The sequence below is a fragment of the Orycteropus afer genome, unplaced genomic scaffold, assembly GCF_000298275.1.
Source record: "Orycteropus afer afer isolate SDZICR_OR568_19922 unplaced genomic scaffold, OryAfe1.0 scaffold00264, whole genome shotgun sequence".
NCBI lineage: Eukaryota > Metazoa > Chordata > Mammalia > Tubulidentata > Orycteropodidae > Orycteropus > Orycteropus afer.
The window spans coordinates 241,122-260,465 of record NW_006921851.1 but is presented as its reverse complement, the minus strand read 5'-3'; the positions used below and the strand labels follow the sequence as shown (position 1 = coordinate 260,465).

Here is a 19,344-nt window from a genome sequence, read left to right as displayed (position 1 = left end):
CGCCGCTTCAAGGCCGGCCCTCGCACCTGTCCTCAAGGCTCCCCAACCTAAGGATCCCTTCCTCCTCGACGATGCCGGTGCGTCCCTGGGCTCCTGGGCAGAGCAAGGGGCTGGGTTGGGGGAGCTCTCGGCGGTGCTCAGCCAATGAGAAAGGCTGTCGCGCGAGGGGGAGGGGGAAGGCGGCGCTGCCGGCGCGGGAGGGGGTGTCGGGAAGGGGGGCCGGGGCCTAGGGGCGCTCGCCGCGTTAACCCCTCCGTTGCCAGGCCGAGCCGCAGGAGCAGCCCGAGCCACCGGCGCCAGAGCCGCTATCAGCGCGGCGGGCGGGCGGGCAGGCGGGTGGGAGCGGAGCGCTCTGTAGGGCGGGCGGAGCGCAGCGCAGGGACGCGGCAGAACGGAACCGCGGCCCAGCAGGGATCTGTAGACAGGTGTGCGGGAAGCTGGGCGGCCTGAGCTCTTGGCGGTTCCAGGCCGGGCCCGCGATCCCGAGCCGGGAGCTGAACCCGGACCCTGCACCCACAGTCCAGTCCCAGCCCCGCAGGTGCTCAGTTTGGCCGTGGGTGCGGGGACCACGGCCAGACGGGGACACCCAAAGCCTAGTGTTGGGCCGGGCCGGGCTGGGGTGGGTGGGGGCCCGCCCGGCCCACCCATGGGCTCAGGATGCCGGTGCGGAGAGGCCACGTCGCACCGCAGAATACCTTCCTGGACACCATCATCCGCAAGTTTGAGGGGCAGAGTGAGTGGGGGAGGGGCTGCTGGGGAGGGGGCTCTGCGGTCGGGCCTAGCTCTTTTGGTTATGGATGGGGGCGTGCCCGGATCGTGTGTATCGTCGAGTGCAAATCAAACAGGGGCTTGTGTACTGTGTACCCGAGGCACTGGCTATGGGACATGGGGACAGAGCTTGGTTCTTGGCTTGGTGCTCAGGGGGCTGTGGTCCTGGGGCCAAAGGGCCTGGTTTTCCAGGGAAGGCAGTAGGTTCCTCTCCTGCTTCTGAGGGTGTCAGAGACACCTTGAGGCTGCATGGCATGGAGTGTGCAGGTGTCTCCAACTTTGGGTTCCTGGATGTGGCTAGGGCTGTGAGAGAGCAAGGACAAGAGGATGGTTATGATCCACACAGTGGGACCCTAAATGTACCTTAGGTGCTGTCTGGATTGTGTGGGAAAGCCTGAAAGTTAAGCATGTAAGGGTGTATACCGAATCTGTGTGTTTGTGGGGTGTGTACATTACCCTGAACCTGTGTGTGTCATGCATGAGTTTAGCCCTCAATGGGCATTGGGGAGATATTTCTGATAAGGTTACCATGTGGGCCCTGGGGTGAGTGGGTGTTGTGGGGCTGATGCTGGGCTTTGAGGGTACAGAGGGTGGCTCTAGTGCCCCTGTGTTGTGAATCTTCCTGCTCTGGGCATAGTCCCTCAGCCTCCTTATGCTGGCCCTAATGCTGGCCTGGTAGGGGAGGCTTCCAGAAAGTGTCTCAGGCTAGGTGAATGTTCTGGGTGTGGATGTTTGCACCCACCCTGCTTGCTTGTGCCTGTACTCAAGGCATAATGTCTGCGGCCAAAGGAACGGGGTGAGGGTTGTGGGGGGGAAGGGTGCAACTGCAAGGGCCCTGGGAGAGGGTGACATTCCTAGCACATTTGCACATGACCCTGTGAGCACAGGACAATGTGTGCTTGTAACCATGGTGTGTGTGTGTGTGTGGGGGGGGTCAGTCCAATGGGAAGCATTGTCTGAAGCTGAGGAACAGGATGATCTCAAGGGGGAGGAGAGAGTGATACTGGTGGACAGCAGTGAGGTGAGGTGGACCCAGGGGTTTTCCTCTCCACAAGCCCCAGAGGAGGCTGAGCAGGCAAGCACACTGGGCTGGGTTTCAGGGCCCTGGCTTCTGCTCCCACCTCTGACCTTGAGTGACTCTTTTCCCTCTTTGGATCTGTTTCCACACCTGTAAGGGAGTGGTTAAGCCAAAGGGGTCTTTAAGATCTCTTTTGGGCTAATATTCCAGGATCTTTGGGAAGGTGGTGGGGGTGGCATAGGGCCTGCCTTCAAAGAAATTCCCTCTTTTCTCCAAGGCCTGGAGGTAGGATAAGAGGTGGTTTTTCTTTCATGAAACCGGTGTTGTGATTGGTGCCCTGTGGACTGCCTTAGGTTGAGTGGAGACAGAAGCAGAGCCAGGGGGTCTTTTCATGTGATCTGGGGTTGATGGCTATGTGGAAGTTTTTTTGGGGCGGCGTGGGGAGGTGACCTAAAGATGACCCAATTCTAAAAAGTAACTTCCTGGAGGTTAGGGGAAGGGAAGGCAAAGGAAGGTGGGAGAGGCCAGGTCCTGCTGGCTGCAGCCTGCCTCAGGGAGCCCCTGCTGCAGCAGCCTGGACCTTGCCCATGGAATTGCCCAAAGCTGCAGCCTAGGTTTGTGCTCATGGGGGCTGAGAGGGGGCAGAGTTATGACTGCTGCTGAAAGCCCTGACATTAAAGGTCAAAGTGGCTGGAAACTTCTGTGTTTATAAAAAGCTCCTATCCCTGGAGCATCTTCCCTGGCACAGGCTGGAGCTGCTGCTTGCCTGCTGCTTACTTACCTGCCAGGCTGGCTCTGGAGACATAGTGGGGATAAGAGGGTGGTAAGCCAAGTGTAGGTGAAATTGGTCCATTGGGGCTTCTCTCTTTGAAGGGGCCAAAGTGAGGAAGGCCTTATGTTCCTGGGGAAGGCCACCTATCCTGCCTCAGTCTTCTTACAAGTCGGCTACCATTTCAGGTCCATCACTGGACTCCAGTTATTTCCAGGTTCAAAACTGCAGGGACCTTTTCATGCTCCCCATGACCTTGGGCTTCTGCCTGTGGACCCTCAGCTTACTCCTTCACCTTCTACCAGACCTAGGTTCAAAATATAGTTCTGTCATTTACAAACTACAAGACTTGGGCATGTTTTCTTAATTCGTCTTGAGCCTCAGTTTTTTAATCTGTAAAACAAGGGTAGTCAACACCTTATAGGGATGTTAGGGTATTGAGATAAGGAACGCAGCACAGAGTAGATGTTAAGCATATTACTTCCCTCATTTCTTTAGCTGCACCTCATCCAGTCCCTGACTGCCCTTGGAGGTGGTGAGGAAGACTACCCGGAAGGTACAGATCCTAGGGAGCCCTGTGGTGAGGAGTGGCCCAGGGAGCGCCCCCCCACCCAGAGTCTGAGAGAATGTGGGTCGAAAGTTAGAAACCAGAGGGGCTAGCACAAAGGGGAGGCCGCGGTGCACCCGGGCGCCATGTCCGGCTCTCCCCAGGCTCTCTCCAGACCAATGTTTATCCCTTCCCGCGACTGCTGACACGCGTTGCCGACACCCGCCCAGGCTGACCTCAACCCGGGCATAGAGGGGGCGGCGGTCTGCTGGCTGCTTGCCCGGGGGAAGCCACAAAGTCAGCCCGCGGGTGGGGGTGGGGGTGGGGGGTCGGAGGGGGCGCGCTTGCCTGGGTGTGCTCCGCGGAGGCACTTGTGTCGGGGCACAGCTGCGCTCACTCCCTGCTGAGGACCCCAGTCCCCGCTATGCCCGATGGGGCGGGGAGTCCTAGGGCGGCTATGTATGAGACCAGAATGTGGGGAGGGGCATGGGTCGCCCGCTCACGTGCTTGCTTCTCCCCGTCCCCCAGGCCGCAAGTTTATCATCGCCAACGCTCGAGTGGAGAACTGCGCCGTCATCTACTGCAACGACGGCTTCTGCGAGCTGTGTGGCTATTCGAGGGCGGAGGTGATGCAGCGGCCCTGCACCTGCGACTTCCTGCACGGGCCACTCACACAACGCCGCGCCGCGGCGCAGATCGCCCAGGCCCTGCTGGGCGCTGAGGAGCGCAAAGTGGAGATCTCATTTTACCGGAAGGATGGTAGGCAGGGCCGGGGCGTGGCCATGGGGACTGGGCGTGGTGCGGGAGTGTGCGGCGGGAAAACCGCGCACTCTCGAGTGAATTACACCGGCGTCCAGCGCTAGGAGGCGTCCTCGGACCCCTGGCTCTGGCAGTGTTCTGGGCAGGAGGCGCGGTCTGGGTCTCTTCGCCTCACTCTGGCGGGATGATTTTCCGGGTGGCCAATGGGCCAGCTGTGGGTCTGGCGCCTATGGTTCCTCCTTCCTTTCTGGGTAGGTGTGGGCATGTTGAGTCAAGTGTGATGGTGCCAGAAGGTCAGGTGCGTCCATGGAGTTAGGATACAGGCTGGGGCTTGGCGCCGACTCTAGCCTCAGGCTGTTCCTGCCAGGTGACTGGTCTGGGAAGATGTCGCTGAAGGCAGGGCGAGACGAGGCCCATAGTATTCTGTCTGCTGCCCCTCTCCTGTCGCCTGCCTTTCTATTCTGCACTTCACTTGCGCTTTGGTAGGGTACTTCGCCCTACACCTTCAGTTTCCTTTGTGTCATCTGTTGAACGCCCTGCCGCTCCTCTCTTCCTAACCACCCCCCTCCCAACTTAAGCCAGGTGTCTTTGTTCAGCAGTCGCCTCCCAGTCCAGCTGCTCCAGGCTTCCGGAGAGCAAATAAACAGAGCCCTGGGCGAGGTCTGCCCTGTTGGCAGTGGGCTCTGCTCTGGGAGGGTGGTGCAGTAGGGCTCACCAGTGTGTATTGCACAGACGTTTATTGAACATATGATCCAGGTGCTGTGCTAGGCTCTTGGAGACTTAGCAGTTAACAAACAGGTTCTTGCTCTCATGGAGCTTACCTTCTGTAGGCAGTGAACACACCTTGCCTCTGTTGTGGATGAGGCAAAATGAGCATGCTCTACGCCCTTGGCCCACACAGCCTTCTTTGTGTGATCAAAGTTTGCTGATGTGGCCCTGCATCTGCAGGCATGCACACTCTGTGACATCACTGTCATCCCTAGGAAGAGAATTTGCTCATAACAAATAAAGGTTCTCCTGGGAGGCAGAGAGTTCTGTTTTTTCACTAATGTATCCCTGGAGCCTTCATTAGAGCAGATGTACTTTTATCTCTGTCTAGTTATCTCCAGATAGCTGACACTGGCTGATGACTCCACACAATGTGTGGGCACTGTCCCATGTCACCTTCACAATAACCCTGGGAAGTAGATGCTATTTTCATCTCTACATAGATGAGGAAATTGAAGCTCAGAGAATTTAAACAGCTTCCTCAAAACCACACAACCAGAGAGTAGCAAAGTTGGAAATTGAACCCATGTCTTTCTGACCAGGACCTAACCCACTTTGTCATATATTAAAAATGACACCTGAATAGTTACATCTATATATTATACATTACTTCATTTAAAAATTTACTTTAAAAGTTTGAAAACCCTGGAGTAATGAAAAGAGCATGCCTATGAGTCATGGGTTCAGGTTTAACACTTGAAATTATATAATATGGACAAGTCAGTTACCTTTGCTGAGCCTGTTTCTACTTCTGCAAAATTGGATAACGTGCCTCACTTAGGAACCTCACAATTATGCTGTCAAGTTTTTTAAAGAGTGATTTGAATTGTAGACATCTGCCAGTACCCCTATGGCCACTGACTTATGCTGTGTGATTGGGACCCTGGCAAGAGGCACCTAAAGGTTTCAATCTTTGACCAGAGTATGTGTGTGACCCTCCTTGGTGGAGTTGGCCCTCTTATCTCCTTTGGGACAGGGATGGCCATGGGGCCCCTTCTGCAGAAGTGCTGTCATGGAATCTTGAAGCTGGAGATGACCTCAAGGATCATTTAATCCCACACACTCAAGTTACCGATGAAGAAACTGAGAACCAGAGGTCTGGTTACCAGGGAATCTGGAGGGAGTGGGACTAGTTCATAGCCTCCAATTCTAAGCCTTTTTCCATTGTCCATGTGACTACCTCAGATGGGGCCCAGTCAAGAAAACCTGCCTTTCTCTGTTCCAGGGGCAGATTACCCAGTAAGCAAGGTAAGCATGGACTTATTTGTGCTTACTAACTAATCTGTAGCGAACAATTTCACAATCAAAGATGTGGTGAAAAATGTGAAACTTCACTACAGATTGGTAAATAAGCCCAAAACCTGTGCTTACCTTGCTTACTGGGTACTCTGTCCCTGTCAGGGATTATACATTTGAAAGAAGGCTTTAATTCTGTAGGAAGATGCTGTGGGGTTGGGAGAGAGACAAGTGCCAGCCATACTTAGAAGCAAGATCTTTGATTTGGTGAAAAAATGTGTTCACTACAGATTAAGAGGTTAGCACAAGTAAGCCTGTAATTATCTTGCTTATTGGGTAACCCAGCACTGGTTCTCACCAACAGGCTGGCTAGCCTTTGCCCTAAGTTGATCTCTACCCTGATGCTCTGGGCCTGGGATGGAGACAGAGTTCTTCCTCCTCCCTTCCCCTGCTTCAACTCAGTCCCTTGCACTGATTGCGGTGGCCTGAGGTGGATTGTGTGTGCTCATGTGTACATGGGCTGAGGAAGGAGGGATGGATGAGGAATGCTGATGCCACCTCTTATTTCTGTCTGACCCTTTTACAGAGTCTCTGCCTGGGTTAGCCATGGGGGAATGAGGTAGGGGTGGCTGGGAAGGAGGCGGGCCTTTTGCTGGCAGGCGCCACTGCAGACAGCTGTGCTGTGTTGGTGCCTCTAGCACAGCTCTGTGCAGTATCAGGGCCTAGAGCCAGACAGCCTGATTATTCAGTTGCTGGGACTGCTGGGAGGTAGGGGTGGGCTGGAGGGAGAGACATGGGGTGCCAGGGGCTGTGGAGTTGCTTACTGGCTTGTGCAGTTGCCCCTTAAGTCAGGCCCAGGGTCAAGTCAAGATGCAGTTGGGAGCAGAGCCCAGCAGTACGGGGCTGGGGCAGTAACACCCCGCTGGCTGCCCCCACGGCAGGTGGGTGGTGGTGCCTCAGGAGCAGGTGCTGGCTGGTACACACCCCTGTTCCTTGTCTCTCCTCTTTGATCTGTGGGCTTTTCCACTCTCTGTCTTTCTCTGTTCTTGTGGTCTTTGTTTCCATTTCTCTGCTTTCACCTCCTGGCTGGAGGCCTCTGTTTGCCTGTGCCCCAGCGTCTCTGCTTCACTTCCTGTACCCACCCTCTGGCCTCCTTACCTTTGTCTGCCTTTATCTGCTGGAGTTGCTGCCACCTGGTTGGGGACTTTGTCTCCCTGATCTTTATGTCCTTCTCCCTACATCAGTCTCTATTTTTCCCTTCCCTCTGCATCCTGAGCCTTTCTTCATGCCTCTCTCTGGCTCCCCACACCTCTGACAGTCCTGGCCTGCTCTCCATGTCCCTGGGAGCCTGTGCGTGGGTGGAGGTGGGGGTGTCTCTGGAGGAGAGTCTGAAGCTTTTTCACTCCAGCTGTAGGCCGGTTGCCATGGCAACAGGGTCAGAGGCCCCACTGCAGCAGCTGAAGCCGCCAGAGTGGTGGGAAGGGTGGGGGCTGGCAGTTGTTCTGCCCCAGGGCTTGTGGGAGGCCAGAGCCCTAGGGATGGTCCCTATGCTCACTGGTTTTCTGTCCCCACCTCCGACCCTGGCCTCCCAAGTGCTGTACAGTCACTTCTTGCCCCAGTGGCTCTTGGCAGGGCTTGCTGTGATCCTCCACACTGAGGCCTTTCCTCCTGGACCTCTCTCCTCGATTTTACCCATGGCCTTCCTGTCTTCATAAATCAGAATCCCTGCTCTGATCTCCCACCCCCTTCCTACTGCCTGCCTCTTTGTCTTCTGCTGTCCCTACTCCTTGGGTCCTTAGAGCTCCATCAGTCTGGGTTGGTGATAAAGGAAGCATTTCTAGAGGATCCCAGATGTTTTGAGGCTGAAAAGGCAGGCCAGAGAGAGACTGGTTCCCACTGGTGTTCCTGGCTTCTTGAGATGGGAGCAGACTGGAATGAGCCGGGATACCAAAGACAGGCATAAAGAGCTGCTTCCCATGGAGGGAGGCTCCCTTCACCTTGGTCTGAGATGTTCCATTTCCCTGGCCAGCACCTGGTGCAACTTGGGGACAGGGCCAGATGAGATGACTTTGGATACCTCTCTGGTCAGAGCTCCTCAGCTGCCTCTTCCCACTCAACACTGCCCAACTGCAGCTCCTCCCCAGTGTCCAGGGCTCTAGGAGATTGCCCTGACTTACTGGGGGCTTTCTGTTTTGGTTCATCCAGGGTTGAGGCAGCATGAGGCAGCTTAGGGTATTGTCTACCTCATCTGCTTAAACTGGGTCTGGAAAGTGTCGGGAGGGCGGCTCCTTACTGTCCTGTTTTCTGCCTGAGAGGAGCTATGTAAATATTTGCGCACAGCCGTCTGGGATGCACACAGTCTGACTGTGGCCTTGGGCTCTAGGGAGTGGGGTGCTGGGACAGCAGAAAGGCCAGCAGCTTAGGGGTGTATGACGAAGCCTCTCTGCTGCCCAGAGGTGGCTTCCTGTGGGGTGTGATTCAGGAGTTTCCAGGAAAGCCCTTTCACTTGAACACACCTGTGGTGCCTGAAACTCTGCCTTAAAGAATTTTCACTTGAGATGAGAATTATCCTTTTTTTTTTTTTTTAAAAAAAAAAACCACATTCTTTCTCATTACCAACCCTTTGAAACATGGAAAATAATTAACTCTTTAGTAAGTGAGTTTAACAGATCTTCCCCTCCATGACTTGGGGAGAAGGGGTATAGAATCAGGGCCAGAAGAGGAGGGGCAGAGGTATACCTGGGACCAATGGTGTGGGTGGGAGAGGCTCCACTGAGCCACTGACACCCTGAGGGCCCCTCCTAGTCCTTAGCCTAGGGTTCTTATGCCATCAACTGTGGTTGGCTTGAAATGAACCCCTTTACTTTTTGGTCTCTTGTCTGCTGGACTAGAAGCAACTTAAGGCCAGGCAGTATTTTTCCCTTTGTTGTCCTCATCTCCCATGCTCTCAGTTCTTGGTGAAGTTATCACATGAGCTGCATGAGGACAGAGAGCAGTTCTCATACTCTGTACCCGGTTGTCTCTGTGTTTCCAGTGCACTGTGAGTGAAGAAGGAGGCACATAGCATGTTGTAGTGGGGAAGTCTGTACTGGGAACCAGGTGTCTGGGGATCCATTTCTGGCTCAGTTACAGAATTGTTGTGTGACCTGGGACAAACCACTTCCCCCCTCTGGGCCTCCGTCTCCACTCTGAGAAAAGCCTTAGAGGATGGAGAGGCCATGAGGGCCAGAGGCAGGTGGGACCAGGGACAGGCTGAGGTGGCCATTGAGAGCAGGAAGTACCCCAGACATCTGGGTGGGGCATGGGGAAAGCACCTGGAGCTCCCAGCCTGTGTACACTCAGTGGTGGGCTAAGGAGGGGCAGCAGTTTTAGAGCTTCCAAAGAGGGTCAGAGTTGGGGTGTATGTGGGGGTGACAGATGTGCCAACAGCATACACTTTACAGTTTGCAAATTGGGGGCACATGTGTTGTGGCAGGTGGTCCTCACAGCCTTAGGAGAGGCAGGATTCCTTGCCACCATTTGACAGAAGGGAAGCTCTTGTTTAGGAAGGCTTAGGAAATTTACCCAGCTGGTGAGTGCCTGAGTGGGAACTTGAACTCTTTTAACTCTAGGGCCCTGCCTAGCAGGAAGTACTACTGCACAGGGTGTCTTGCCCCAGAGGGCCCTTTCAGGGATGATGGGCCCAGGGCCTCCGGAATATTGGGTGTTATCTCTGGCTCTGCCACTGACTTTGGTCAGAATTCTCTGAGCCTCAATTCCTCATTTACTAAGTGTGATAATAACACCTTCGATGCACTGCTGAGGGGAGGTTCTTCAAATAAGATGGTAGATACCCAAATCTTTTAAAGCAGTGTTAAATACCAGGTAAGCTCCATGGCTCATTATGCTTTCTGTGGCGCACAGCGTCTATTGTCCATGTGGCCTGAGTCCTGGCCAGTGCCATTGCTACTTTAGGAAGTGAGTCTAGCCCAGAGCTTCAGCGCCCCTGTTCCTCACACTCCACCCTACCTCCATAAATCTCTGAAGGTCTTGCCCCTTCCTCCTGAGGCTCCTCCTCCTGCCTCTCTCCCAAATAATTAAGGTCACAACTCAAACCAAACCCACTGCCATCGAGTTGATTCTGACTCATAGTGACCCCCATTGGGTTTCCAAGGCTGTAAATCTTTATGTAAGTAGATTGCCTTGTCTTCCTCCCAGGGAGCAGCTGGTCGGTTTGAACCACTGACCTTACGGTTAGTAGCCAAATGTCTTACCCACTATGCCACCAGAATGCCTTAATTAAGATCATAGTATTTGTGTTATTGTTTTTTCTCTTTCATTTTATTTTCTTTTATCTCACTCCCCAGTCCCGTTCTCCCCATAGGCAACCATTCAAATGTACTTAATGTGTTGTAAAATGTATATTTTTGTTTGGATGCATATAGGTTTAGTTTATATAAATGATACTACGCTGTACATTGCATTCTGGTGGTCAGTTTTCTTACACAAAAGTGAAACCCCTTTAAGTCTAGCCAAGTTACTATTCGACATCTACTCTGTAGCTTCATATTCCATTGTATGTACCCACCCCATTTTACTTACTCAACCTCCTGGGGAGGGACTCCCAGATTGTCTTCAACTTCTTGCCACCGTAAATTATGGTGCCATGAACATCCTCATTACAGACTGCCGTTTGGATTTGTGTGAGGATGACTTTGCGATTTGTGCCCAGGAGAACTGTGGGATCATAGAGTATGTGGACACTTAATTCAACTAAGTACTGCCAGGTTGTGCTCCAGAATGGCTGCCCCCATTTACACCCTAAACAGAGTGAGAGGTTCCTGTGCCACATGGGGCATTATCTATCTTTCTAAATTTTGCCAGTATAATAGGTGAAAGTGATATCTTGTTGCTTCAGTTTGCATTTCTTTGATTTCTAGTGAGTCTGAGCATCTCTTAGGCTTGATAACTTTATACAAGAAAATTGACTATTTCTTAGAGTAGTTTTAGAAAGTTCAGTGTTCCCGTATGCCTCCTTCCCCTACACATTATTTCTCCTATTAACATCCTGCATTCCTATTATGCATTTATTATAATTGTTGAACCAATATCAATACATTATTATTAACTAAGGTCCATATTTTACAATGGCACTCACTCTTGTTGTATAGTCCTATACCTGTTACCTGTTGCCATTGAGTTGATTTTGACACATAGTGATCCTATGTGAGTAGGACTTCCCTATTGGGTTTCTTAGGCTATAATCTTTACTGGTTACCTAGTACTGCTCTAACAGAAATACCAAACATGGGATGGCATGAATAAACAAGAGTTTATTCTCTTACAGTTTGGGAGGTTAGAAGTCCGAGTTCAAAGTGCCAGGCTCTAGGGGCTGTGTGAAAGCCCCTCGACCTTGGGCTTCAGCTCTGCCTCTTGCTCCTGGCTCACTGAAGCTAGAAACATCTCTTCACTCAGGCAGCTACTGGCTGCTGAAGTTAACAAGCCCAAGGTTGACAAATAAAATGGCACAGTCCCGATGTTACCAAATAACACGGCAGGCCATTGATGCAAGTCCATTGAAAGTCCCAGGATTGACAAAGCATGGCAGGCTGCTGAATGACCCAGCTACATGCAGGGTTCAATTGTGTCATAAGCTAGAGACCATTCCCCAAGGCTTCTGCTTATATACAGGAAGCAGACCACCTTCCCTAAGGCAGCTACTCAGCTGCTCACAGTAGATTCCACCATAGAGTTGATTACCAGTCTCATCATGGGGAATACTACATCCAGCTGCCCAGCCGCTCAACCAGGCCCAGCCAAGTTGACACACAAACTTAACTACCACAAGCAGAGTGCCACATCTTTCTTCTGTGGACCAGCTAGTGAGTTTGAATCACTGACCTTCTAGTTAGCAGCCAAGTGCTTAACCATTGTGACACCAGGGCTCCTTGTATAGTCCTATAAAATCAAAAAAACAATGCTGACTCATAGCAATCCTATAGGACAGGGTAGAACTGCCCCATAGGGTTTCCAAGGCTGTAAGTCTTTACAGAAGCAGATTGCCTCATCTTTCTCCCAGAGAGTAGCTGGTGGATTCAAACTGCCAACCTTTTTGTTAGCAGTTGAATGACTTGACCACTACACTACCTTTGACAAGTGCGTAGTGTCATGTGGTTACCACTGCAGTATCACACAGAATAGTTTCCTGCCCTAAAAATACCCTGTGCTCCACCTCTTCGTAGCCTTTTGAGTTTACTTTCCTATATATTGTCTGTTTACAGCCTTCGTTATTTTTCTATTGAATTTGCCATCTTTTGTTCTTGTTGATTTGCAGGAGTTCCTTGTGTTTTTAGAAATACAAATGCATACCACTATATATTTAATATATAGTCCAGATATTGATTCCTTGTTTAATTGAGGTGTTGCAAATGCCTTTTCCCATTCAGTCATCTGTTACATTCACCCAACAAAAGTATTTGATTTTGATACAAAAGAATTCACTATTTTTTTTTTTTTTTGCTTTGTTTATGCTTTTGAAGTTTTGTTCAAGAAATTTTCACCATTTGTAGGGCATATAGGTCTACATTTTCTTCTATTAACTTAATTGTTTTACCTTTCTCAGTTGGGTGTTTAATCCATCCTGTGTCTATGTCTGTATGTGGTGTCCAGTACAGATCAAGTGTTATTTTTTCCTGTGTAGTGAGCCAATTTTCCCAACACTGTCTAGTAAACAGTGCTTTCTTTTCCATTGATTTGTGGTGCTACCTTTATCATAGATTAATTCCTCATATATCCATGGGTCTCTATCTGAGCTCTCTATTGTATTACAAATATTTATTTTTCTGTTCTTGCATCAGATCCACATTTTTATGAATTTTGTGGCATTTTGTATGTCTTAATATCTGGTAGGGCAAATTCTCCCTCTTTATTCTTTTTAAAGGTTGACATAGTTATTCATGAACCTCTATTCTTTGTGAACTTTAGAGAAAGTTTTTCAAGCTCCTAGGAAGAATAACTCTACTAGAATCTTGATTGGGATTAGATTGAATCTATAGATTAATTTGGAGAGAATTGACATCTTTATAATATTAATTTGTCTCATCCAAGAGCCTGGCCTATCTCTTCATTTATCACATCATTTCTGTATCTTTTATTAGCTTAGTTTTTCCCCATAGAGGTCTTGGTTAATTTCTGGATACTTTATAGTTTTTGTTGCTATTGTGGAAGATATATTTTACTGTATTTTCTAATTGCTTATTGCTGGTGTAGAGAAAGACTGTATATTTATGTAGGCTGATCTTGTATCTAGCAACCTTTCTGAACTCTTCATTAGTTCTAATTGTTTACCTTTTGTTTTGTTGGTTTTCTAAGAGATGACCTTAAACCAAACACCAAATCCATGGCCATTGAGTCGATTCTGACTCATAGTGACTGCTTATTGGGTTTCCAAGGCTGTAAATCTTTATGGAAGTAGATTGTCTTATCTTTGGAATAGCTGGTGGGTTTGAACCACTGACCTTCTGGTTAGCAGCCAAATGTCTTATCCACTATGCTACCAAAGGTTCTTTGGGGATGACCCTATCATCTGCAAATGTCTGCTTTCTCTGTTTATATTTGGATAATTATCTTATGTTTTGATTATTGAAGGCTCCATCTAGCTTTTTTTGTGGGCTTTCATATGCACTTGCAAGTCAGGGAGGGATTATAACTCTTATTTTAATAATCAAAAAGTGATAAACCACTCGATGGCAGATTCAAGAGCTGGAATTGGGATAGAGCTTTATCAAGGCCTTTCCTGGCTCTGCTGGAGTATACTGGGAGCCAGGGAGCATAGTTGTAGAAATTCATAGAACACTAGAAGAAGGCAAGAGACCCCCAGGTCTCTCCTAGTGGGTAGAAGGAATTCCTATGTGCCTTCACTGCTCTTGGGCAGACTGTGTGTGTGTGGTGGGGAGAGGGGAGTGCAGGTCACAGTGAAGAGGGGTTTGGATGTATCACACTCAGTGAAGCTCTTGCTCCAGTGTCTCCTTCACCCAGTATTCCATGGTGATCAGCCTCTGCGTTCCATGTGTTAGGAAAGACAGCTCAATTCCCCTGGTGGTTCAGCCTGCTGTCTAGAGTCAGAGTAGAGGAAATCATGCGTTTGAAATGGGAAAATTCTGTGTTAAAGGACAGCAGTGCCCCTGATGCTGATAGGGGGTTAGAGGGTAGGGAGAGGGGCCTATCCATGCTTGCCCATGATCATGGTTCCTTCCTTTCCCCACCAGGCTATACTCAGTCCTTTGGCACAAACATCTGCTGTGAGACTTTACCTTGGTTTCAAGGTTCTGACTCTAGGTCAGAGAGAGGAAGCTCACCTCTAAACCAATATACAATTACTTCCTAAATCTGGAATATGTTTTTAGAGCGGTTCTCAGAGAGAGTCCTGTGAGCTATATGGAGGGTCCTGTGGGATCTAGAAGGATGGGTGGGAATTTACTAACATGGTGGGAGCAAGGGCTCTGAGAGATTCTTCAGAAGGACAGACTCTAGGAAGCAGGAGGGATGAGAGTGGAGTCCTGGAGAGCAGCTTTTTGTGTGTAGGCATGCCCTTGTGTCCCTTTCCTGGTAATTTGGGAAGGAGGAAGGGATGATAACTCTATTTACAGATCATAACACTGAGACCAGACAGCAAGTTGGTTCAGGGCTGTGTCTCAGAGCTTTTCTAAACAAAGCGTCCCTCTTAAGGCCACTGCAGTGATTCACATGAAGGATGATGGGGGCTCATCACATGCAGTGGGATTGAGGGGTGTTCTGGATGGAAAGAGAACTGCCTTGGCCACAGCTGCACAGAGACCATGTGACCCTATACAGCACAGGCAAGGTCTTAGACTGGAAGGGGCAGCAGAGGAGTCTGTCTGCAGATGCTTCTTCTCTGGGAGCTGGGGTCTGGATTGTAACTCTCCCCAATCCTTGCCCTGCAGTAAGTGTTCCAGGATTTTTGCATCTCTCAGCTCCTGGAGTTGGGAGCATAGATTTCATATTCTTTTTCTCTCTCATACATGCAGGGATATGTGCATACATAAATGCACGCACAAACACACACATAAGCATGTGCACATACACACACCCATGTGCACATGTACACATACCCATGCAGTGTACCACAGATGCATATATAGGTACACACAGATGTGCACACACACAACACACCCACACACATACCCTCACATGCACATATGTGCACACTTGTATGCACATATACACATGCGCATCCTCATACACTGGCTCGCATCTGCCTCTCAGGTTCCCCTTGCCTGTCCCCAGGCCCTCCATATCCCTACCTTCTCTAGGCCCCTAGCTGTTGATGAAAGTGGTGTTAATGACATGGTGGCCCCTGGCCAGGAGTGGCTCCCGCTGCATCTTACTGTCACCACCACCAGGCTAAATATAGCCTGACAGTGCACAGCTCTGCACCGGAGACAGCCTCTCTTCCTGGGGGCGGATGGCCAACGGAAGCCCCAGCCTCCTGCCCTCAGTGTGGCTTTGGGTGTCCTGGGTGCAGCCCTGTTGTAGGAGTGAGATAGGGAGGGAGCTGGGGTAAGGATGGCTGCCAGCCTGAGGTCACCTTCCCCACAAGGCCCCTGCCATGCGTCATCACAGCCCTGCATTCACACATCTGCCATTGGATCTGATACCCAGGGCAGTGAGTCTGAGGCTTAGAGACATGGGTAGCCTGCCTACAGTCACAAAGCATGGCCTCCTGGTGGTCGGGACAGAGCAGCTCTGTGCCCCTCAACTCCTTGTCTGCCCTGTTTATTCTCGTCTCCATTTTCCCTCGTGCATACATCTTGGGACCAATTTAATACTTGGCTGAGTGCGGACAGAGACCAGGCTTGTCTTGTTCCTCATTTAGCCTAATGCTTTGCATGTGGCAGACTCATGGCATGGGCTCAGTGAATGTGTGTGTGTGTATGTGTGTGTTTGTGTGAAGGATTATACCTACTTGGCAAGTGAGAAAACCAAGACTGTGACCTGTGCAACTTGCTCAGGACACTCAGCTGTCACCTGCAGGCCCCATTCCCTGACTATGAGCAATAAGGCCTGCCCCCACTGAAGTAAAGTGGGCTCCTGCCTGGGGCCTAGCCCAGGCCATGGGTACCAAGATATAGGGACCTGGGTTTGGGCCTGTGGGTGGCCCCTGAGCCCTGTGTGAGATAGTGAGTGTGGACTGGTACAACCAGGCATTGCATTCTGATGAATGCTGGCTACTTTGTTCCTGCTATACCTGGAATGTGGGAGGCCAGCTCTCCCTTGGGGCCATCCCTACAGCCCTGCCCTCCTCTTTGTAGTGAAGAGGACTACCAGGATCTGAGGTGAGGCAGGATGTAGATGATTGTTGTCAATCATGTCTTCCCTTTCCTTGTCTCCATGCCCAGGTAGGCAAAGAGAGCTGGGGTTGGGGTATTGACTGGGAGCAGGGCTGTTCTGTATCAGGCATGTATGCCAGGCCAGTGTAACCACACCTTCAGTCCCTCAGGCCATCTCTGTGGCTGTCTTGTACTTCACTTCATGGGCTGCTGTTCTTCCCTGCAGCCTAGCCTTGCAGAGGTACACCCTGGGGCTTGGGAGGGCCAGCAACTTGCTCAAAGTCATTCTGACTCAGTGAAGGAAGGCCACCTGATTCTAAAATCCATGCACCATACCTCCACGATTCACTGTGGGGGTGGCACAATGTCCTCCTGCTTCCTCCAGTCTTGTCCCTGAGTGGCCCTGGCTTAGCTGCCTCTGGAGTATGGGCTGTGCTTGCCACAGAGTGGCTTTTGGTGGAACTGCAGCCATGTCTCAGCTCTGTCAGTGTTGGCACTTTCTGATATTGGCCTTTGCTCTGGCTGCTGGGCCTTTGGTAGGCAAGGTCGGAGGGATGAGTAGCAGAAGTGAGGAGCCAGGGATTGGGGTAGGTGGGAACATGAAAGGCTCCGTGTTTCTGTGGCGATGGTGGGCCAGGCCACTCTCTCCCTAGGGAGATGTACTCCCCAGGGCTGCTTAGTCCTGCTTCTCACACCATCTTTCTCCACTGGGGGGAGCACACAGGCCAGTGTTCCACTGTGCTCTAAGCTTGGCTCTGCCTGATGCCCAGCTCAGGGCCATCCCTGGGCCCCATGCCTGACCTTGCTGACTCTAAGCTGCTCTCAGGGACCTCTGCCCAGATCTGTCTCTTGGGTGCCCAGCCTGTGATAAGGTAGGGTCTGCTAGGGCTGGAGAAGAGCTAGGGTTAGGTGATGTAGCAGCTCCTGGGCAGGACTTAGCCAGCCTGACAGGCATTGGAGGCAGTCTTGGCAGGTGTTGGTTACCCTCCCTTCTTTTCCCTGTCCTCATCTCCATCTCCTCATGCAGAGCTCCAGGTCACGTTTTTGGAACAACCAGAGCTTTGACAGGGTTATTTGAAAAGAAAAATTCCTTGAATGTCAACAAAGAGAGAGGCCAAGGGGCTGCATGTGTGTGTGTCTAGGGAGCAGGCCTATGCTGAGAGCATAGCTTTTTCCTGGAGTTTCTGCAGCCTGACCAAGAGAGAGGGGAAGTGGAGGGCAATGAGGGTAGTGATGGCAATTTGAGCTTCAGAATGCAGTCTGGCTCCTCACTGAGAAGCTGGAATTGAAGCGAGGGTGGGGCGAGGTGATCTCAAACTCAGAATTTCTGGGCTTTGTGTTGGTGGCAGTCCCCAGGCCATCCTGAAGATTGGATTTTCTTGGTTTCAGACTCTGGATATTTCTGAGATGGGTTACCTGGTGAGGAATGAAGATTGGGGGTCTGGATTGCTAAGGCTCTGGGAGTAGGTGCTGGGGTCTCTAGGGGTGAAGTCTCCTGGTTTCTGGCCTCTCTTTAGGTCTGAGAAGGGCCAGTTCCTGTTCAGGCCACTGCTGGCCATCACCATATTAGGGCATAAAATCTAGGAGGGCTGTCTGGGTGCCAAACAATCTCCAGCTGGGGTGGCCCTGCGGCCTCCTAATGCCATAGTTATGTTTCAGCTGGGGCCATGTCAGAGGCCAGAGGTCAGGGAACAGGAGAGGCAGTGCTGTTGGCTTGGTATGGTGAGTGGGGGGGTGGGTAGCAGAGCAATCCTGGCAGCCCCTCTCCTGCTGTAGTCTCTCACTCAGTGCCATCCTGCCAAGTTGGCTTCAAGGGACCTCACTGCACAGGTGAATCCACAACTGTTAGGGTCCTGACCCTCTTAGCTCTCTCAGACCCATCCATGACAAATCCCCTCTGAGCCTGGTCAGAATTCTGCAAGAGTCAGGCCCTTCTTCTCAGTCCCATTAGTCCCCTCAGGCCAGTGTTGAAGTTGCTTCCACCATTGCCCAGGGCCTTGTTGGCAGAGTCATCAAGCAACACCACCAAGTGCTGTGGATGCTATCCCTCGCCCTTGACTCCAAGCCCTATCACCATCACCCCTGCTGCTGGCTGGGATCAGGGGTGGGTCTGAGGAGCACAGAGGGATGGAGACCAGCTCAGGGAGATTATGGGAGGTGAAGGGGTGAGGTGGGAGCACACTGTTAGTCACCATCAGTGCTCCTCTTCACCTCCCCAGCATCACCTCCTTTCCCTCTGCTCCTCATGAACACCTCTGGTCAGTACTAGCTCACAGCATGTGTGCTAGGGACATCCTAGAGGACACAAGCACTGCAGAGTTAGGCCTTTGAAGTTCAGGGAAAAATGGTAAACACAGGTTGAGCTGAGACAAGGAAAAGAGAGTGGGGTGGTAAGAAACATGCCTAGGCCTTTCCAGGGTCCAGAGAGAAGGAGGGGCAGGATTCCAATGTGTTTCTGGGTTCATTAAAGGGACTTCCTGAGGGTGGTGGGTTCTTCTTCTTCTTTTTTTAAATTGTGCTTTTGGTGCAAATTTACAGAGCAGAATTTGTTTTACATTCAACATTTCGTGTACATTTGGTTTCATTCCCCAATTACCATCCCCAACCCTAACCCACTCTCCTCCTCTCCCTTCCCAGTAGCCTCCCTGCCCCATGCCCTTCTTAGTTATGTACTCCTGTCTGTCCGGCTTTTCCTCTGTGTGACTATTGCCCCTCTGGTGCCCCATGGCTGATTGCTCCAAGGAATGTATCTCTGTAGAGTAAGTGGGTGCATGGCCCTGGGTTGAGTGTTCTGCATTTAAGTCTTATTGACTGTTGGGCTGAGAACCAGCCCTTTAGAGTTAGTTTTATCCCAGGCCTGATGTGTATCCTGGGGCTATAGTCGGGGGTCCCACCAGCCTCCATCTGACCAGTAATTCTGGTCATTACTGTGTTTTTGAATTTTGTTCCACAATTTTCCTCCCACTCTATCCAGGATCTCCAGTTTTGATCCTTTCCTAAGTGATTGGCATTGGTAGTTGGACACCATCTAGTTCTTCTGGTCTCGAGGTCCATCATGTCCTAGGGTGATTGTTTCCAAATGCCCTTGGTTTTCTTCACTCTTTTTCACTTCTGACAAGAGGAGACCATTAGCTGCATCTTAGATGGCCAC

General features: G+C 50.9%; 1 protein-coding gene across 1 annotated transcript in view; it reads left to right on the top strand.

The window, feature by feature from the left end:
• Positions 1–657: 657 nt before the first annotated feature.
• KCNH2 (potassium voltage-gated channel subfamily H member 2) overlaps positions 658–19,344 on the top strand; it is a 43,780-nt gene continuing 25,093 nt past the window's right edge. Inside the window, exons 1-2 of the mRNA XM_007950110.2 lie at positions 658–733; positions 3,631–3,861. Of these exons, the coding sequence (XP_007948301.1) occupies positions 658–733; positions 3,631–3,861 (307 nt within the window). The remainder of the gene's footprint in view (positions 734–3,630; positions 3,862–19,344) is intronic.